The following is a 22,138-nucleotide window of genomic DNA, read 5'->3' on the forward strand; positions in this document are numbered from 1 at the left end:
GACAATGTCTTTTTCTTTTTTTCTTTTTTTTTTAAAGGCAACAATTGGGGTTGTCTTATACATTAGGGCAGGTGAATGATTGATGGCAACAACCTCCCCTCTAAGAAGCTCAACAATTTTGGGCAACCTCTGCAAAAAAAAAAAAAGCTGAACAACTCAAGAAATATTTATTTCTCAATTTGGGGTTCAAAAAAAGGGGGTTGTCTTACACACGGAAAAATATGGTACTTTGGTAGGGTTTGCAGTTTCTGTGATGGCAGCCAGGTGTTCCCTAATATCTGTGATCTGTCCCTCCATGAGAACCAAATTCATTATGGAGAGCAATGTTGTTTTCTATCTCTTTCTCATTAGTAGGTTTTAGGGATGCTACCATGTTGTTTTCAGTTTGGTCTTGTAAAGGGTTCCTGCTAGATTTATCTCTTTTTCTTGTCCGGAAAAAAGGAAGATAAGTTGCTGGATTTCTTTGCAATTCTGCTTCAAGGACATTACCCAAAGTCAGTCAGGCATATCTTATCTTTCCTCTGAAATTGCGTTCCGGGGGGTGGGGGAGAGATGCAGGTGTTTCTGCAGAGTGCAAGGCTATTTTCCAAATTCCCAAGCCATGTCCCCTGCTTCTGTGGCTTCTAAAGTTCCTCACTGTGGCTTCTAAAGTTCCAAAGCTTTGTTGTAGTTTATGTTGCATATTGTGTGAAGCTTCTTGACTATATAATACTCTCTTGCATTAGTGCTGTCAAATTTCCAGCTCTGAGGATTTTCTCCTGATCTCTGTAGGCTTCTAAGGGCCTACCCCAAACATGAGTGGGGTCCCCCCCCCCGCAAGTGTTTGGTGAGTTGTTGCAGGGTGGAGACCCTTCCAGAGGCATCATTGTTAACAGAACCTTTTCCTCCTGCCTGCTCCACAGCAGACCCTCCAGGTGTCCTGAATTAGAGAAGCCGTCCCGGTTTCTGATTTGATCCTAATCCTTAAAGGTACAGGGACCCCTGACCATTAGGTCCAGTCATGACCGACTCTGGGGTTAAGGCGCTCATCTCGTTTTATTGGCCAAGGGAGCCGGTGTACAGCTTCCGGGTCATGTATGTCCCTATTCTCATTGGAGAAATGTTGGAGGGTATGTGATCCCTGAGCCGGCCTTTGCATGAAGCAGAGTGGAAGAATCTGCTGTGGATGCTGGATCTGGACCGCCTGGGAGGGGTGGCAGATCTGCCCGCTGCAGCTTGTGTCATCGCTGTCTCCTCCATCCTTCTGCTCTTCTCCTCCACTGTGCAAGCCCTTTGCTCCCCACCTGACAGCCACCTCTCTTATTCCTATGTCTTCAGAGCCTCCAGGTGTCCCTATTTTCCAGGGACAGCCCCAGATTTACAGAGGCCGTCCAGGTTTCTGATTTGATCCGAGAATGTCCTGCTTTTCCTTGGGACGTCCCTATTTTCATGAGAGAAACGTTGGAGGATATGGAGGTTTGTGACCCCCAAGCCAAGCAGATAAGCAACCTTTAAAAGACATCTGAAGGCAGTGCTGCATAGGGACGTGTTCTAATGTTTTACAGTGGTACCTCTGGATGCGAACTAGATCTGTTCCAGAGGCCCGTTCGCAACATGAAAAGAGCACAACCCGCAGCGGCGCATCTGCGCACACCCGGGTCGCGATTTGCTGCTTCTGCGCATGCGCGTGATGTCATTTTGTGCTTCTGCACATGCACAAGTGGCGAAACTTGGAAGTAACCCTTTCCGGTACTTCCAGGTCGCCATGGGACGTAACCTGAAAGAACGTAACATGAAGCGGACGTAACATGAGATATGACTGTATTATGTTTTTATATACCGTATTTTTTGCCCCATAGGACGCACCGCCCCATAGGACGCACCTAATTTTTTTTGGGGGGGGGAATAAAGAAAAAAAAATTATCCCCCCCCCCAGGCACGGGGCTGGCGCAGGGGAAGCCCGAGCTTCCCCTGACCCCAGCCCCCAGAACAGCCTGCTATCTGCAAACCTAGGGAGCCGCGCCGGTCTCCCCAGGCTTGCAGAGAGGTACGCGAAGCCCGGGGGCGCTCTTCAGCACGCACCAGGCTTCGGAATGCAGGCAGCTCTGCGCTACCCTCCAGAGCCCCGCGCGGCTTCGCGCCAGGATCCGGAGAGTGGCACGGAGCTGCAGGAAGCCCTAGAGCGCAGGCAGCTCCGCGCCACCCTCCGGAGCCCCATGCGGCTTCGCGCCGGGATCGGGAGGGTGGCGCAGAGCTGCAGGAAGCCCGGGAACGCAGGCAGCTCCGCGCCACCCTCCGGAGCCCCGCGCGGCTTTGCGCCGGGATCCGGAGGGTGGTGCAGAGCTGCAGGAAGCCCGGGAAAGCCTGCATTCGCCCCATAGGACGCACACACATTTCCCCTTCATTTTTGGAGGGGGAAAAGTGCGTCCTATAGGGCGAAAAATACGGTATGTTGGAAGCTACCCAGATTGGCTGGGGTGTAAATAATAAAACAAGAAAGAAAAACAAGAAAGAAAAGTGGGCAGCATCTAAGAAACTGGTGTGGCTGCAGAAGGAGTCATGCCAGACCAATCTGATTTCTTTTGTTGATGGAATTACAAACTTGGTGGATCAGGGAAATGCTGTGAACATAATGTATCTCGACTTCAGTAAGGCTTTTGACAAAGTCCCCCATGATATTCTCATGAGGAAGCTGGTAAAATATGGGTTGAACGAGTAACTGTAAGGTGGATTTGTAGCTGGTTGACTGACTGAACCCAAAGAGTACTCATTAATGGTTCCTCATCATTCTGAAAGATGAACCCGTTGTTGTTCAATGTCTTTATAAATTACTTTGATGAAGGAATTGAGGGGATGCTCATCAAATTTGCAGAGGACGTCAAACTGGGAGGGGTAGCTAATTCAGCAGAGGCAGAATCAGAATTCAAAATGACCTTAACAGACTGGAGAACTAGGTACAAGCGAACAAAATGAATTTCAGTAGGGACAACTGTAAGGTTCTGCACTTAGGCAGGAAGAACCAGATGCATAAATAGAGGATGGGGGGACACCTGGCTTACTAGCAGTACATGTGAAAAGGATCTAGGGGTTTTGGTGGGTCACAAGCTTAACATGAGTCTACAGTGTGATGCAGCAGCAAAAAAAACTAATGCTATTCTAGGCTGCATCAACAGAAGTATAGTGTTCAGATCAAGGGAAGCAATAGGACCACTATTCTGCCTTAGTCAGACCACACCTGGAATACTGTGTCCAATTCTGGGCACCACAATTTAAGACAGATGCTGGAACGGGCGCAGAGGAGGACAACCAAGATGATCAAGGGTCTGGAAACTAAGCCTTATGAGGAGTGCTTCAAGGAGCTGGGTATGCTCAGCCTAGAAAAGAGGAGACTGAGAGGAGATATGATAGCCATCTTCAAATCTCTTAAGGGTTTTGGAGGAGGGAGCATGCTTTTTTCCTGATCTGGAGAGTAGAACCAATGGCTTCAAGTTGCAAGAAAGCAGATTCCAACTAAACATCAGGAAGAACTTTCTGACAGTAACAGCTGTTCAGCAGTGGAGCAGACTCCCTTGGGAGGTTGTGGACTCTCCTTCCTTGGAGGTTTTTAAACAGAGGTTGGATGACCATTTTTCATGGATGCTTTAGCTGAGATTCCTGCATTGCATGGGGTTGGACTAGATGACCCTTGGGGTCCCTTCCAACTCTAAGATTCTATGATTATTATTATCATGGAATAGGACGTCCCTATTTTCATTGGGGAAACATTGGAAGGTAGGTGTCTCCCTCTCTCAGGGGGGAGAGGCAGTTGGGTGCACAAACCCCTCAGCCTCCCCTCCCCCACTGTGTGCCTGTGGCAAGCATAGAAAAACACACTGATTCCCCCTTTTTTCCTAGGTTGAGTATAGTTTGGTGCACGAAAATTAAAAAGAAGAAAAGAGAAGAAAAGTCACCTTTTCACTATTGAAATGTCCTTCCTTTTATATTCAGGATTTTTGTACTTGTGTTCTTATATAGAAAGACTCTTCTATACTGTGCATGTCTTGGGAGAAGGTTTGTTGTTATTAGGATAAACGATGAAACAGGACTATAAAACTAGAAGCTGCACGGTTTTTTATTTCTTCCCCAGCCCTTCCTGATCTACAGGCCTTCTCCTAAACTTGGAAGGTTTGCTGTACTGTGCACTTTAAAGTAGCCATGATGAATCTAAAAAACACAGTTACAGATAGGTAGCCGTGTTGGTCTGCCATAGTCAAAATAAAAAAATTCCTTCCAGTAGCACCTTAAAGACCAACTAAGTTAGTTCTTGGTATGAGCTTTCGTGTGGTATCTGAAGAAGTGTGCATGCACACGAAAGCTCATACCAAGAACTAACTTAGTTGGTCTTTAAGGTGCTACTGGAAGGAATTCTTTTATTCTAAGAAACACAGTAGTGGGGCAAGCTGGTGTTTCATCTGCAGATGTTCCTTGGAACTTAGTACACATATTTCTAGTTTTTGATAAGGCTGCTGGAGACCTTGGCTTCTTGATTAGAGTGGCAGTAAACGCTGCCATTCCTTCTAAACAAATGAGTGAGCTCATTTTGTTTTGAAAAACAAGTTCAAAGCTGACTGGATGCATGTCAAAGCCCAGGAAGTTGTAGATACAGTAGGACCGAAGTTTACTCCTCTGCTTTGCCTGGAAGGACACATGCCTCAGTCACGTCACTGATGTAGGTGGTTCTTTTGGGGGTGTGATTTTCTGGAGGTGTGGTTGGTTGGTTTCTTCCTTCCTTGCTTGCTATATCTGCTTCACTTTGTCTGGTGTGCTGTGAGGCTTGGATCATTGCCTTGAGGTAGGTAAGAATGGGTTGTTGGTTTTTCCCCATTTATGTTAGGGACTTTAATTTATTTCCCAACTAGATGGGCTTGGGGAGGTGGGGTGGGCAGATGGGAGTTATATTTACTTTAATTATTTTGATAGTGCTAGTCGTCTTTGATTGGACTTAACTGGCCAGGGGTCCTTTACCTCTACCTTTTACCTTGCCACTTATTGGTACAAGTCCAAATCATATTCAATTTAATTATATATGTATTTCTAATCTTGTATAAATTTCTATAGGCTTAATTTTCTATTTTCTGTGTAAATCCTATATTGGTCATGATATCATTTCATTTTCCATTTCCACTAAGTTTTGTATATTCTTAAAAAGAGTGATTTGTGTCTGCGGTTTTTTTTAATGGTACAAGCTGTGATGGTGCAAACTGTTTCACTGTGTTGCTATTGAGTAAAATCAAACCTTGATGGGGGGGTTTTCATGGTGCAAGCTGTAATGGTGCAAGAGGTTTCACTGTATTGCTGCTGAGCTGTTTCACTGAGCTGTTTCACTGTGTTGCTACTGAGCAAAATCGAACCTTGATGGGCAGTTGATGAATGTGGCTTTGGCCAAGATTTGGGGGGCTATCATTGTGCCTTCATTGAATCAGTGGAGAGTGGAGGCTGTAGCAGCCCCTCATTGCTTTGACAATGCTACTTATGAGTGCATGTGCAAATAACATTCAATTGCTAATAATTTTGTGTGTGTGTGTGTGTGTGTGTGTGTGTGTACAGTATCAATTTCTATATATTCTATATTGGTCATTTTGTTTCTTATATCCATAGAGTGGTTTGTTTCTGGATGGTTTGTTTTTTTTAAAAAAATGGTGCAAGCTGTGATGATGGAAACTGTTTCGCTGTGTGGCTATTGAGTAAAATCAAACCTTGTTGGGGGATTTTTTTATGGTGCAAGCTGTAATGGTGCAAGCGGTTTCATTGTGTGGCTGCTGAGCAAAATTGAACCCTGATGGGCAGTTAATGAATGTGGCTTTGGCCAAGATTTGGGGGACCATCATTGTGCCTTCATTGAATCAGTGGAGAGTGGAGGCTTTAGCAGCCCCTCTCCAGAGATGCTGATGTGTTGGAAATGCTAGAGGCCATTTCACTGAACTGCCATTCAATAGTTTGAAACAGAGAAGGCTGCACATTTTTTCTGTTTGGGCTATTCTGCAGTGGTTTTGTGGTCTCCACAGGGGACAATTCTCGACACAATATTTCTGGCTCTGGGTCTCATTCTCCCCTCTCCCCCATCTCTTCTAGCTTTAACCACCCGCAAAGCCTACTGTCTTGGGATTGCAGAGGTCACTCCTTTAAGGTCACCCCTTTAAGGATCTCTTCTACAAGTATGTGAAAGTGGTGCATGTGTTGTTGTAGTAGATCTGCCTAGGAAGGAAGGTTAGGTAAAGGTGCTGTTGGGGAGGTGTCTTGTTCTGTGGAGAGGTCAGGATGAGAGCAAGGAGTCTTATAAGAAGGTGGCTGATGCTCAGGCTTCTTTGTAAGAGCCATGCGAGAGCAAATTAGTGGCCCTTCTAGTCCAGCAGTCTGCTCCCCTAGTGGCCAACCAGATATTTAGGGCAAAGTCCACAACAGGAACCGTGATCCCCAACAACTGGTTCTACTGAAAAACATGCTGTCTCTTTTCCTGGGGAAAATATTTAGCTGCCAATGACCTTATTTGCCACAAATTTCTCTATTCTGTCCCATATGGCAGCCATCCCCTTATCTAGTGGCAGGGAGTTCCATCCTTCAGCAATGTGTGGAAAAGTCCTTTCTCTGGTCTGCTTGTAATCTTCCACTCACCAGTTTCACTGTATGACCCCATTGGGCACTGTCATGACAAGAAGCCTCTCTCTCTCCAGTCTCTCCACTCCACATGACATTTTATACACCACTAGCCTTACAGTGCAGAATAAAGCCACAACACATTAAAGAAAGAAAAGAGAGACAAGCAGGAGAGAGGGAGGGAAGGAGGTGGGGGCTTGGCCAAAGTGAAGGGGAGATGTGAGAGAATGGGGGGATGGAGATGGGGAGCAGAGAGGGTCATCTGAAGGGGTCCTCTGAAGAGGCCTAAGAGTGGTAGCAAGAGGTTTAGTAAGAAATTGATGCATGAGATGTAAATAGATGGATGAACCTTCCTTCACATCCTTTTCTCCTCTTTCAGTTGCTGAAATGCTGGAAGAGGCAATTGAAACCGCTCTCCAGGTTAGTGTCTGTGGGAGCAGGTACAAGACCCCCCTAAGCACAGTCCCCCCTTGCCTCCCCCCACCCACTAGCCCAGGAAAATGCCGGTTTTGATGTTTGTCTCCTGGGATCCAGGAGCAATCCTTCCCCCCCCCCATGGCTTTCACAGGTGTGAGGCTGAGAAAGTCCATTCCTGATTAAAAACCTGACTTTTTCCACTTTCAGGATCTGGCCAGGGATTATTTTTTCCTCTTTTGTGTGCACTTCACATGTGATCAAACCCGTAATGTGGCTCCTAATGCCGTGGTGTATCAGAAAGATCCTGTGACCAAGGTCATTTTGGTAAGTGAGATTCAGGATGAGAAATCCATTGGGGAGGTGGGCGGAAGGGATGGGGGTGGGGTTTGGGGAATGGTCTGTGAAAAGGAAGTTTGTGGGTCTGGCAAAGAAGAAGAATTTGCAGGCATTTGGGACAGGCATTCCAACTGCAATTGAAGTCAACCCCTGAATCTGAGGCTGGAGCAGCCCCCCTGAATTCCATGGGGAACTAACTTTGCTCTTCTGCTCTTTGAACTCTTCTCAGGACATCATGGAGAGATGGTACATGTTTCCGGTCCCCTTCAAAGTATTGAAAAGGGGAATGAATGACGTCATCTGCCTCACGTATGTTGTTGGCATTGTTTGTGCAATTGGGAATTAGAAATGGCAAAGTGGGGTGTTTGTGAGCTGCTTGAGGAAAGGGCAGTCAGCAGCTGGCAATTTAGACTGAGAGGGATGAATCAAAACACAGGGAAATAGCAGGGACTGAATAAATGGGCCAAGAGTGCCATCTTGAGCTTGACAACAAGCTGATAGGGTAGGCAGGATGGAGCAATGGAAACTTCTGTCTCTAAAAAAGAAAAGAAAAATCATGGGTGGCTTTTATGCTTCCAGGGCTGGATGTATCCCCTCCCCCAATCTCTCCCCTTCCTTAACGGAAGCTGGGACTTGATGGGTCAATAGGGAGCTGTCTGACATGGGATTAGTTTTTCAGTGGGTTGTGTAGCTTTTAAATGTACATGCTTGAGAGGTCCAAAATTAGAGGCTGTGGGGTTCCCAACAAGCCTGAAAATCATCCATAGGACTTTGGGAAATTCAATCTCATATTTTCTGCTTCATTGTGACAGCTTCGTGAGACCTGCATATGCGGTTGTTAGGAAAAGGGCCATCATCCGTGGGATGCTTTTTCCAATTGCTCACATTCCTGGACTGAGCAATCCTGACAGGGAGGTAAATTCTTTGTAGCTTTGATCATTACTCTTGACTTCTATTGGTTCAATTTATCTCCTGAAAAGTTTGCACATCTTTTCATTTCTTACTAATTTTTCAGCGAGACCATAAGCTTAGCTACACAGATAATGCTTTTGGTTTCACTGGGATTTTTTAACGTCATCTCCATTCAGAAAGTGAATTTTGCCTCATTATTTGTCTATGAGTGAAAACTCTTAGTCTCATTTGAAGCTGGCATTTGTTTCTATTCTGCCAGTTTGCTTCAGTATCACCCTTATCCAATGCTAAAAATCTGTTAACTATTCTCACCCCCCATGTCTTTCCACATCATCTCCTCCTGTGAATCTGTGAATCCACCTCTGTGAAAATGGTTTTCACCACCAGGCTCTCAAGCAGCTGTTTCATGCAATTGTGAGGCGCCTGCTGACTGAGGACCCAACCGCTCAGTGCCTAAGAACCCTCTTGGAAGTAAGTGTGTTGGTGGGACGAGGGTATTGATTCAATTCAGCAGAGCCTGCTGGCATAAAAGCTTGATCAGGCAGCATCACAAACCCAGAACATGGGTATCCCCTGACACGCTGGGGAAGGGCAGGCCACTCAGACAGGGGGGCCAACCTTGCCAAGGCCCTTTCTTCAGTCTCCACCTGGGTGCAGCAGCCGGGGGGGGCAAAGCAAATTTGGGGCTCAGTGACTTGGGAGATAGCCTTTTTGAGCTGTCTGGAACATTGAAGAAAGGATCTCCCTCAGATAGTGGGGGAGAGTCCTCAGTGGAACTGGTAGCTTGCCTCTGTAGCTCAAACCAGCCCCCTGATACTAAGGTGCTTTTTCCTCCCACAGACGCTGGCCCATTTTTTCAATTCAGACGATGTGCTTGAAAGAGCGCTGGCTACCAGCAGTATCAACATCCTGCTGGCAAACGCTATGAAATACAATCATCTGACTGTAAGTATCTGTTTTATGGGCCAGAGAGGTTTCTCAAAGTGGCTTACAAAAGACTATCTCAGTGAAGGAGACATCCAAGTCGGGCAGAGAAGTAACATGGTCTCCCAGTGTGTCCAGATTATCCAGGTGGTAGTTTTTTGTGCACTTCTTTGGTGCTGCCCTTTGGCCTGCACCTACTAGTCAGCAGAGCCAACAGAGGTCCTTGGAGGCAAGGAAGTGGGGTTTAGTAGGTGCTTTGGGGTTTAAAAAGGACCTAATTCAGACTTTTCTTCATTCTACAGCCTGGGGTCATAATAAGGGTTCTCCCCGAGGAGCTCACTCCACTGTTCCTAAACATCAGCGAAGGCAAGTACTCCATTCTGCAAGCACAGAACAAACCCACAGGGCTCACTCTCCACCCCAAAGCCATCCTTGGCAGCCTAACTGGGGTCTGAGGAGGGCTCACTGCTTTGCTGTAACACACCTGCCTCAGGTTGAAATCCCAGCCCTGCCTCAAAGCCCCCAAGCAAGGTGGAGAGTGAACAGCTGTTCCCAGATGCTATGGGGATGCTGGCTCCAAGTGGTGGACCCCCAATGGTCTGGCAATAGGGGTGGTGATGTTGGGGGTGGGTAGCAGCCCCACTGGGCTTTGCCAGGGCATGGGAGGGGGCATTACCTGTCTAAGAATGCCCTGGGATAAGTCTGGGCCTGGTTGTAAGGAAGATTCACTTTTCTTATCTTCTTTTCCATCCAGCGGACATCCAGGCTGTGATTCAGGATGTGTTCCCACCACTGAACGAGGCGTACTGAATCCTATTCCCAAACCAGATTGATGTGGTGGTGAAGAAGGAATCATTGTCTGGTGTTATCTGAAGACATTTGTCATTATCTGAGGGTGTTTGTCATTATCTGAGGGTGTTTGTCATTATCTGAGGGCGTTTGCCATTATCTGAGGGCACTTACTATTATCTGAGGGCACTTGCCATGATCTGAGGGCATTTGTCATGATCTGAGGGCATTTGCCATTATCTGAGGGCATTTCCTACTTTAAATAAAAATTGAATTTTGAGCAATTCTGAGCTTACATTTGTCTTTGTTATTTCTGTTCCATCACTTTACTTGCACCCCTGTGCTGTGGCTTAGAGGTTTCTTTCTAGGGTGTGGGGAGGAAAGAGACACTGCTGGCAACTTCTGAGGGTGATTTAGATCAAGTAAAAGGTTTGGGAGGGAAAGGTTAAAGCCCCCTCCCACCACTGAAGCTGCCTCCCTAGTTGCTGCTTTGACTTTTTTTTTAAAAAAAAAGAAAGCATGGTGTATCCTGATCTTCATCATGTGTGCCTACTTGAATAAGAGATTGTTTTTCCTCTCCATGTGAGCAGCAGAACACTGTTCCACAGTGATGCCACCTGGACAGGAGTTGGGGGCCGAAGCAGAATGGTCAGGAGCCGCAGGGGGGCAGGTGGCACAGCACACTGCGAAGCTTTGATGGGAAGAATCTGGCCTTTTTAAAGTCAGCAGGTGCAGACTTCCTCATCAGTACTTCTCTGGACTTGGGGGGGAAAGATGCAGCCGTGAAAAGCTGCAGAACAGGCAGAAGTATAGCAGGTGAAGGGTTTTTCTTGAGAGGAGTGGTGAGAAGGCCTGGCCTGTTATGTGGCCCTGAAGGTACAACAGCCCTGCCAAGGAAATTATGTATGGTAACATGAAATGCTAAGCAAGAATACTTGGAAGCACTTAAACAGTTTATATTTTGATAAGATTGCCCAAAATGTGCTTATGTGTGAGAGAGGGAGGGAGAGATCCAAGGATGTGTTCTGTTGTTGCCTCTGGGATTTGCTCCGCAGGGAAGGATTCCTGGCTGTGTCAGTGTTACCTTTGTGGCACCAACTGAAGGCTTACTTTCCCCAGGCTTTTAAGATGCCATATGCAACTTTTCAATCTACTGGTGGCAGGCATTGCACACCAGCAATGGCCAGCTTATTTATTTTTTGTGAGGAAACTAAGAGGACTCATAACAACTCTAAGAACTCTGAACAAACTACACTTCCCAGGATCCTTGTCATTCTGGAAGGGTAATGGAGGGGTCTCCTCACAACCCTCAGCACCCTTAACTACATTTCCCAGCATTCTTTGGGGGAAGCCATGGCTTTTTAAAAGTGTTATTGCAATGCTTTAATCAGGCATGGCCAAACTTGGCCCTCTAGCTCTTTGGGGGCTACAGTTCCCATCATCCCTGACCACTGGTCCTGCTAGCTAGGGATGATGGGAATTGTAGTCCCAAAACAGCTGGAGGGCCAAGTTTGGCCATGCCTGCTTTAAATGCATGGTGCGAATTTTGCTCAAGAGCAGCAGAAAGATGCCCAGCACACAGCACATATGTTGGGGCCAGGCACCAGAGATCTGGAGCTGGGGGTCTCCAATAGCAGGACCCAGAGGCACCTTCCTCTCTTTTGCTACTGGGGAACCTGCTGGAGGTACTGGCCTGGGTGCAACTTGGCTTTAACAGTGCTACTGTGACATACCCTCCAACATCCTGATGATGCAAATTGGGACACGACCTGGACCCTCAACACACTTGCAATGCCTCCCCACCCCCTCTGGAAATGCATCCACCTCCCCTTCTCACTGGACAGCACCCCTTCTCTTCTTTGAGGCTCACCACTTTCCACATCCAACAACCCCACTGGTGGGCCCTGGCTTACCTTCGCTCGCCGCCATGACTGCTTCATCTCTCCTCCCCAACAGTAGTCACTTGCCTCCTCCACTCTCACCCTGTCCACAACACATACACATGAGGGTCTTAGGGACTCTTCCACTTTCCACCCAAAATTCTGAGTGGGGGGCCATGTGATGCAGAGGAGGGGGGAGAGGAGGGGTGGTGCAGCACCAAAAACTGTGCAGCTTTTTTTGGCAGGAGCCAACTGGCGGGAGCCCCAAGGCTGCTCGTCAATATGGGCAGATTGATCTTGTCACCTTGGGTCAGTTTTATTCTTGTTCAAAGCAAACACTAACTTTCCCATTCATGAGCAGGGATTGGGGAGAATTTATATTTCATTCACATTTAAAGCCAGATCTATCAAATTCTCACTCTTGGAAACAATATGAGAACCAAAACACAACCATCCTTCAAAACTCACATTTATCCGAATTGCATGATGCAGTTTTACAGCCAAATAATGCTTCCAAAAATGCACATATTGAGGGGTAATGTGCACAAAATGCATATATTAGTGAAAATGACATACAAAGACACATTATATTAAAAAAAACCTATTGCAGAACAGGCAAGTGAAGGCAGGAGGAGCAAACGAAGCAATCGGTCAGTTGCCTGTGGTTGCATCTCAAGCAGGCCCTCCCCAAATGTTTCCAATTTCTTAATAGCACTGGGTCAAACCTTACAGCATTACTCAAGCATGCAGAAATTATTTCAAAGAGGAATTTAAGTACAGTGGTACCTCGGGTTAAGTACTTAATTCGTTCCAGAGGTCTGTACTTAACCTGAAACTGTTCTTAACCTGAAGCACCACTTTAGCTAATGGGGCCTCCTGCTGCCGCACCGCCAGAGCACGATTTCTGTTCTCATCCTGAAGCAAAGTTCTTAACCTGAAGCACTATTTCTGGGTTAGTGGAGTCTGTAACCTGAAGCGCATGTAACCTGAAGCGTATGTAACCCGAGGTACCGCTGTATGTCATGAGACATTGAAAACTAGGTATAAAGCTATATAAAACATTAATAAGGCTTCTGGTCTGGACAAATAAATCAAACATGTAGTTGGGCAGATGCCTCTTCCATCAGTGCTTGTCATTGTAGTCCAGTAAGTTCCAGGAAAACAAAGCCACAGTACATGCCACTGAAATCCCATCAGGTTATCCATGTACTTTGGTTCCAGGTCCATAGTTGGGGAAGATTTTTTTTTTTCTAATTATTTTTACTGTCTTTTATAGATACAACAAACCCAGTGCTATTTTTCTAGAAAAAGAGGTGCAGGATGTCACCATGAGTTTTCTTATAATGGCAATGGCACCCACCTGAGAGGTGCTGGCAAATGGTTTCTGCATAGTGTACCAGAGCGGCTCAGACCACTCTGACATGCTTTGCAAAGGCCAGGTATTTTTCAATCATATAAAACAATTTCAAACCCCTATACAAATGGTTCCTGAACAACCCTGGAGGTGTGTTGGGGAGGGTTTTTCTTTTGAAATATGCACACTAGCTGGGATGAGTGTGCCGCTATGAGAGGGAACCATCCGTGGCTTTCTTTTAAGCACCTTCCTGGCTGTGAGTTTTGAGAAGGCAGAGCCCTGAGGGGGAAACATTGTCAGGCCTTGCTGCTACCTCTGAAGGTTAGTGGACAGGAATGGCTCAGTGTTCCCATCCTGCCAATACTTGCTGCTGCTCTCCTAACTGAGAACATGCATGTTTCGAGGTTTGGGCTTTAGGGATTTCTGCAGAACCTGGAGAACAGAAGATATTGCAAAGGTGCTGGAATTCTCAGTAGGCAACATTAAGACTGGTGTGTGTGTTTTGTGGGGGGGGGGGGCATCTGCGAACATTTATCCCCAAAGAGAACTGGATACAAACTTCTCACTTTCCCTCTCCTGGGGTGTCTGCGTTGTAGACATAAACTTCTTTAACAGCCATTCCTTCTCCCCAAGGGACCCCTGGGAACTGTATTTCTGTGATGGGGGCTGGGAAGGGTATCTGAAAATGAATTTTCACTTCCATCACCAAAGAATAAGTTTAGGACAGTATTTAGGGTGTGGGTGTGTGGCAGTGGGAGGTAATGACAATGTTGGATGGCCAACTGACCAGAAAAAACTGACCTGGCCAGCTGCTGTGTTTTTAATGGCATCTTGGTCAGTAGAAACCAGCCATTTTTCAGGACGTCAGCGTTTTCATCTGTTAATGTCTGCAGTTCAAGCAGCTGTTAAAAGCACAAGAACAGTGGCCAGACAGAAAAGGCTGGCCATTCTGTTTGGAGGAAGCCACGTCAATTTATAGTGACATGAAAAGTAATACAGTTCCTAAAATGCACCTCAATGTACATAAATGTACCAACAGCAACCATTTTCAGGTTCTGCAGTCACTGCCTGGAGAGGTGACAGAATCCTGCTGCCTTGGTCCTCTTTCTCCTCACAACCTGCTTCTCCACACCCCCCAGCATCCCATAAAGGAACACAGTAGTTGCACACAAGAAGGACATGGGGGCAATAGTCCTTTCCAGCTCTTCTTCCCCTGCAACTGTCATCCAGCTGCAGGGATGAAATCATGTCTGTTTTGGCTTCTCTCAATTTCTCATTAATTCAAGTTCTGAATTTTCTTTTTAATAGTCCATGTGGAAACTCATCAGCATTTTAGTGTGAATTTCTTCCAATACCTGCTCCCATCAGCCCCAGCCAGCCTGACGGTTCTGCTGAAGGGAGTTGCAGTCCAAAGCATCAGGAGAACATCAGACTGGTGAAGGCTGATTTATAGACTGTTGCAGTTATTAATATTGCACAGTTTGAAGTGACTGGTTGCATAAAAAATGACTTCTTTTGAAATTAAGCATTGTCTACCATGGGTAGGCAAACTAAGGCTCGGGGGCCAGATCCAGCCCAATTGCCCTCTAAATCCGGCCCATGGATGGTCTGAGAATCAGCGTGTTTTTACATGAGTAGAATGTGTGCTTTTATTTAAAATGCATCTCTGGGTTATTTGTGGGGCATAGGAATTTTTTCTTTTTTTCTTTTTCTTTTTCAAAATATAATCCAGCCCCCCACAAGGTCTGAGGGACAGTATACCGGCCCCCTGATGAAAAAGTTTGCTGACCCCTGATCTAGACCCATTAGATTGTTCAGAACTTCCTCAAAACAGAACAGAAACATCAGATGATACATGCAAACAGTTCCATAAGGCATATGTCAGTCCAAGGTACAGACTCAGCATCTTACAAAACATGAAAGATTTATAACAGACCTAGCAGAAATCTGTCTCTCCTCACAGCCTGCATTCCAGCCTACTTCCTGCCTTAAACTATGCAGCTCCAGGAAAGTCATTTAAATCCTTATTCTCAAAGATTCTAAGAACAGAGAACTCCAGCCACCCCACTTCCAAGATGGTGCAATTCAGTACCTCTCATGAAATCTAGGGTTAAAACACCATGTCAAAGCGACCTGAGAACAGTTAAGTATCAAGACAGCTCAGAGAGCCCCTTTTTTGCTCTTAATTTAGCTTCAAGGGAATCATTCAGTTTAACCCTTCCTGAAACACACATAGGCATTCCCATTTCAGTGTACAGTGGTGCCCCGCAAGACGAATGCCTCGCAAGATGGAAAACTCGCTAGACGAAAGGGTTTTCCGTTTTTGAGTTGCTTCGCAAGACGAATTTCCCTATGGGCTTGCTTCGCAAGACGGAAACGTCTTGCAAGTTTGTTTTCTTTTTCTTAACACCGTTAATACAGTTGCGACTTGACTTCGAGGAGCAACTCATAGAACGCAGTGTACATAGTAGCCTTTTTTGAGGTTTTTAAAGACTTTGGTGATTTTTGAAGCTTTTCCAAAACTTCTTTTGCAGCCATTTGGTAAGTTAAGCTTTTAAAACTTTTTTGGGGGGTTTTGGATTTTGGGTTGGGGTGTTTGGAATTCAAGGACTTGGTGTTGGGAAGGGGTTTGCAAGAATCTGGAAGCTTGTGTGTGTTTTTTCTGCATTTTTATGATCTTCTGTGACCATTGGGCCACTCTGCTGTTTTTTTAAAAAAATTCTGGATTTGAATTTCTGTGTGCTGGGTGGCTGGGGGAACAGTTGAGGAGGGGTTTGCAAGAATCTGGAAGCTTATGTGTTTTTTTCCTGCATTTTTATGATCTTCTGTGACCATTGGGCCACTCTGCTGTTTTTTTAAAAAAATCTGGATTTGAATTTCTGTGTGCTGGGTGGCTGGGGGAACAGTTGAGGAGGGGTTTGCAAGAATCCGGAAGCTTGTTTTTTCCCCTGCATTTTTATGATTTTCTGTGACCATTGGGCCACTCTGCTGTTTTTTTAAAAAAATTCTGGGTTTGAATTTTGAAATGCTCTTTACAGTATGTGTGACTTTAAAGAGCACTTAATAAACTCTTGTTGTACCAAATTTGGCTTTGTTTGGACTTTTTTTGACCATAGGAACGCATTAATTGATTTTCAATGCATTCCTATGGGAAACCGTGCTTCGCAAGACGAAAAATTCGCTAGACAAAAAAATTCACGGAACGAATTAATTTCATCTTGCGAGGCACCACTGTAAATTAAAGGAATTATACTTTACATAGACAATAAGCAATTCAAATGAACGAACCAAAAGCAGGAGCACGAAACCCTCTATATTTCAATAGGGGCAAATGTAAAGATCTACAGGTGCACTATATAGGGTGATGGACAATTGGCTTGACAGCTGAACACATGGCTGTGATGAAAAAGGCGAATTCATTGCAATGGGTTGGTCTAGGTGGCCCTTTGGATCCCCTCCAACCCTGCAAGCATTCTTTTCTTTCAGAATTAGAAGCAAACAGTTCACTTTTGCATCCGGGGGGGGGGGCGTTATTTATAGAAAGTGTAACACTGAAAATGACCCACCCTCAGTTAAGACTTATTGAGTGTGTTTCCGCGTGTTCTAGGAAAGACCAGTTTAATGAGTCCTGCAGAGACAGAAGCTAATCTCCCTTGGAGGTTGGAACTATGAGCCCACAGGAACTTCCATTAGATCAGCTTTGTGCCACTGGGTGCCCTCTAGATATTTTAGACCACAACTCTCACTCACCTTGACATTGGCCATGGAAGCAGTGGCTGGTGGGAATTGGGTAAAGGTAAAGGGACCCCTGACCATTAGGTCCAGTCGTGACCGACTCTGGGGTTGTGGCGCTTATCTCGCTTTATTGGCCGAGGGAGCCGGTGTACAGCTTCAGGGTCATGTGGCCAGCATGATTAAGCCGCTTCTGGCGAACCAGAGCAGTGCACGGAAATGCCATTTATCTTCCCACCGGAGCAGTACCTATTTATCTACTTGCACTTTGGCGTGCTTTTGAACTGCTAGGTTGGCAGGAGCAGGGACCGAGCAACGGAAGCTCACCCTATCGCGGGGATTCGCGGTGGGAATTGGAGTCCAGTCCAAAAAACCAAGTTGAAGATAATTATGTTAAATGAATGACCCTGTTTATCTTCCAGCCCTCTAGTTTACAGTGGCAAATGGTGTGGGACTTCCCGCATTATGACATGCCCATAGAGTGGTACCTCCGGTTAAGTACTTAATTCGTTCCAGAGGTTCGTTCTTAACCTGAAACTGTTCTTAACCTGAAGCGCCACTTTAGTTAATGGGGCCTCCTGCTGCTGCTGCGCCACCAGAGCATGATTTCTGTTCTCATCCTGAAGCAAAGTTCTTAACCTGAAGCACTATTTCTGGGTTAGCAGAGTCTGTAACCTGAAGCGTATGTAACCTGAAGCGTATGTAGCCCAAGGTACCACTGTATTTTAAAAAATCAATTTAAATCTGCTGTTAGGATATTTCAGATGTTATATTCTACCCCATGTGGTTTTCTACTGCTATTTGTATGAATTAGGTGGCAATCTCCACACACACTCCCAACCTGTAACTGAGCTGGTTGGCAAAACAGGCTTAGCAACATCACAGCAATGTGCAGAGACTGAGATGACAGCAAGCAGCTGCTAGGCTCCCCGCTGCTCCTTCCATTGCTGCACAATGGAGCACGGCCATGGCTAGAACTCAGGGAGCTCAGTGTTCCAGTTTAGCTCAGTGTGGTGCAACAGTGAGAAGACCAGGGGTGAATCAAAGTGGCTGCAAGCCCTTTTCTTGGAGCCTGTACATTAGTATGGTCTTACTAAGCCAGGCTACTCTATGGTTTTAAAACACACACACACACACACACACACACACACACACACACACACACTTGTAAAAGCTTGCACCCCATTAAACAGACTTGTTGAGAGCTTTTTTAAAAAAGTAAATGCATACTATTGCACCTGTGCACACCACAATGCCTTGATAATTTCACCCACACTTTATTTTTGGAGACATCAAACTTGGCCTTTTAACACCCATGAGCTCAGTCTTAAAGTCCAGTGGCCTTGTCCTGTGGTGGCATCAAAACTATTGGTGTGGATGGATGCCCTCCAGTGCCCACTTAACAGCTGCTAATCACTGCAAGACCACCTGTACAACACTCCTGTTTGCAAAGTTAAATTGGGGCATATTTGGTGCATGATTAGAACTCCTAAGGTATTCATTAGGGATGGGGGAAATATTTGATTCAGTTTGCATTTATAGGTGAATCTTCCTTAAATCACAGTGTGGTGTAGTGATTAAGAGCGGTAGTCTCATAATCTGGTGAGCCGGGTTCTTGTCTCCACTCCTCCAAATGCAGCTGCTGGGTGACCTTGGGCTAGTCACACTTTGAAGTCTCTCAGCCCCACTTACCTCACAGAATGTTTGTTGTGGGGGAGGAAGGGAAAGGAGAATGTTAGCCACTTTGAGATTCCTTAGGGGAGTGATAAAGTGGGATATCAAATCCAAACTCTTCTTCTTTACTAAATAATATGTGACCCAAAACACTACCAGACTTCCAATATTCATACTCCTCTGAATTTTGCAGTACAGTTCTCCAACCATGTAATTTCTACAAAAATGCATATATTAATGTAAGCTGTACATAATATGCATGTATCTGTGGGGGGGGGGGGAAACAAACTAACATGAAATATATTACAACAAGTGTGCTTTGCAAGAATGTGTATACATGCAAGTCCTGATTTCCAAACACAAGGCATTCCCAGCAAATAGTTCATTAGGTGAGCATTCACATAATGAGCTGGCAATTTCCATCATTTCCTATGGAAGCATTTATAATCTGTGATTTGTCTCATCTCCTCTCTCCTTAGTTTCTGCCTGATATGGCTGCCAGCAACCAGCAAAAGACAAACAAGAAAGCGGACAAACTCCGGCTATTTGAACCAGCCGTTCGTGTAGCAAGGTTTGGGTATAACCCTTTGTGTTTGGATAACTGAGATTTCCGATAGCAGGACCTGCATGCAACGCACAAAATTGCACATGTGCATATTATGTGTAAATTTGGGGGGAAAATGGACTAAAAGTGTCTTGCCTATCCCATGTAAACATTTAACAAATGCAATGTAAGGTGACCTAAAAATGTGTTGAGGTTTGTGAGAAACTGCAGCTTTGAAGTGGACAATTAGTGAGTTGGCAAGAAGCCAAGTAAAGCAAGGCTACATGAGGATTGCTTGGAGATAGGGAAGCCTGGGAACAGGTGGTGATTGGCTAAAAGTTTTCCCTTACAAGCAGCATGACACAGTAGTTTGGTGTTGGAGTTCAGAGGTTGGTGTGTAGAGTTTGAATCGAGTCTGTGTATATTGTAACTTGTACAAAAGCTGTGCTATATTCCGTATATAATAAAACCAAATACAAATCAAGTTACTGTTCAGCATGTTATGTTCCTGAGTCGTCATCCTGGACTACATGGACTAAGCTGCCGGTAGCAGAGAGTTTTGGTTGAGATCCATCAACAAAATGATGACCCCATAGATTAAGGCATGACATCCTATGCATGTCTACTTAGAAGAAAGCCCCACTGAGCTCAGTGGGGCTTCCTTCTAAGTAAATCAGTACAGGACTGTAGCCTTCTTGTTGCAATAGCAGGGGTGGGCTATTCCACCTGATCCTTCGGGGACAGGATTCTGTGGAAGTTGACCAACAAATGAAAAGAGAGACTAGATCCCAGTCTAAAGCACTGAGGCCTAACTTTGAACTTGCCATTCTCAAGAGAAGAAGTAAGGAAGCCTTTGGCTCGGAATCCTCTTTTGTGACTTATTTCCATCTCTAGTGCTCATGAAAACAATGCACACTGAGATTCCCCTGTGGGATTCATTTCTTTTGGTGATAATTTGAAACCATCTGCATTTGATTCCTCAAAATGCTGGACCTTCCCCTTTGCTCAGCAGAGTTTAGAAAAAATCAAGGCAACAAATGCTCTAAATGCTCTAAATGACCCTATCTTTTCATTCTAGCGCATTATTGTAAAATTTCCATGCCACTAGGTTTGGAGGAGAGCTAAAAGCGCCAAGGGCAATTATATGAAGAGTGAAACTGGTGCATAGCTGTCCTTGCAGGATAGTCCAAAAGTGGGGAAACTGGCTAACTGCAACCAGTGTAATTGTTAAAATAGCCAAAGAGTCCTAGAAGAACAGAGGGGACGTGGAAATGGCCTGATTTGCTTTTCTGATGAAGAAGGAAGTCACCAACATTCTGACTAGCAGTTAACAGGCCAAAATTATTATTCTTCTCAACTCCACTGCCCTGTTCATGGACCATTAGGGAGGGGGGATTCTGGATGTGGAGTCACGAACAGGAGCAAAGTGTGGGAGAATGTATCACCAGTAGTGCTTGTTGGCTCCTATTTGCCCACCCCATCACCCCAGTCTCAAAAATGATTGGCCTCACTCTGATTATTTCACAAGGACCTCACATGCTGATGCAGCATATCCAGCGAAGCCAGAGTAAGGGCAGGGCTTGGTGCAGTGTTGGAGCATAATGTAAAACCGCCCAGCTGTTCTTTGTGCCAGAAGTGGTTTAGTCATGTTGGCCACATGACGTGGAAAAAGTTGTCTGTACCTCAAAGTCAAATTTGACTGGACTTAACCTTCCAGGGGTCTCTTACGTTTACCTTTACACTGTGGTGAACCCATGTGCTAGATAGGCTGAGCAAAAGGAATTTCAGCTTTCCCATCTCATTCCCCCAAAGTTGTGGACTTACGAGTCACCCTGGAATAATTACTTCTTCCGTGCAGGTATTCAAGGAAAAATGGGGTTCTGTATTGCATGGGAAGCTCCTACAAGGAGAAGGAGGGTCCTCTACTTCAAACAGCCCCCCTTCAACTCACAGAGGCCAATAGGGAGAGAAGAGGTCAGAAGATAAGCATGCTTATTGCAGGAGGTTGGACTAGATGACTCTTTGGGTCCCTTCCATTCTACAGTTCTATGATGCCTCATGGTGCCTTCTCATGTGTTACACCCCCTGCATTTCTCTGGCACAGGCTGAGTAAGGCTATGGTGGGGCCATGAAGATGTCCTGAGATTCTCTGGCCATAGGACAATAGCTGGAACCGGGTTCACTCACTTGTCTTGCAAACAACAACAATGGGAGGCACTTTTTAAAAGTTAGGTGGATATTGTGTTTGAGCTGTTTTGGGGTGGGGTCACCTATGGGTCCTTTCCAAGCCATGATCTTGTATCTGTGAGGTTAGAATATGTAAGAAGAAGCTGCCTGAACCAGTTGAGCTGCTGCTTTTGTTCAGACAATGGCCCTAGGTCCGTGGTTCTCAAAGGATGTGGTGCACCACACTGGTGCACAGGAGAGGATAGCAAGTATGAAGGAAAGATTCAGGGACAATCAAAGTAACATTTAAACATGTCACTGTAGTATAGTATAGTATAGTATAGTATAGTATAGTATAGTATAGTATAGTATAGTATAGTATAGTATAGTATAGCATAGCATAGTATGATTTTTTTTTCATTTGCAGCATATGGCTAGACAGATATCTTTTCAAAATGAGAGCAAGAACATCAAGTGATACTGAGAACACTCCCAGTTGTGTCATCTACAGTGGTGATCAGGGGTTTTCAACTCTGAAAAATATGAAAGATCAGAGAAGACAAAGGCTTCTTTGTGTTGGTGAGGAGATGAGATTTGTCTCAAATCAGATCTAATACAAATGAGATTACTTGGCAAAAGCAAGCGCACATTTCTCATGGAGTTTGCACATATACTTAAGGTCCATATGTAAAAGGCTCATTTATCATTCTATTTTGGGAATGATCCATGTTCTCATGCAGCTGCATTGTTCTACACTTTCTGGGTGTCTCCTCTTTGCTCTCAGAATGTGCTCTGTTG

General features: G+C 45.3%; 2 protein-coding genes across 3 annotated transcripts in view; one reads left to right on the forward strand and one right to left on the reverse strand.

Annotated features, from left to right (window-relative positions):
* Positions 1–10,275, forward strand: part of LOC308578475 (uncharacterized protein) — a 49,380-nt gene extending 39,105 nt beyond the window's left edge. Inside the window, exons 2-10 of the mRNA XM_081178918.1 lie at positions 6,091–6,173; positions 6,992–7,032; positions 7,237–7,353; positions 7,595–7,674; positions 8,178–8,280; positions 8,665–8,748; positions 9,118–9,222; positions 9,504–9,567; positions 9,956–10,275. Of these exons, the coding sequence (XP_081035044.1) occupies positions 7,000–7,032; positions 7,237–7,353; positions 7,595–7,674; positions 8,178–8,280; positions 8,665–8,748; positions 9,118–9,222; positions 9,504–9,567; positions 9,956–10,011 (642 nt within the window). The 5' untranslated portion in view covers positions 6,091–6,173; positions 6,992–6,999 and the 3' untranslated portion in view covers positions 10,012–10,275. The remainder of the gene's footprint in view (positions 1–6,090; positions 6,174–6,991; positions 7,033–7,236; positions 7,354–7,594; positions 7,675–8,177; positions 8,281–8,664; positions 8,749–9,117; positions 9,223–9,503; positions 9,568–9,955) is intronic.
* Positions 1–22,138, reverse strand: part of LOC308578470 (uncharacterized protein) — a 71,856-nt gene that overhangs the window by 24,921 nt on the left and 24,797 nt on the right. The window lies entirely within an intron of this gene.

This window comes from Podarcis bocagei (assembly GCF_964188305.1).
Source record: "Podarcis bocagei genome assembly, chromosome: Z".
NCBI classification, from domain to species: Eukaryota; Metazoa; Chordata; class Lepidosauria; order Squamata; family Lacertidae; genus Podarcis; species Podarcis bocagei.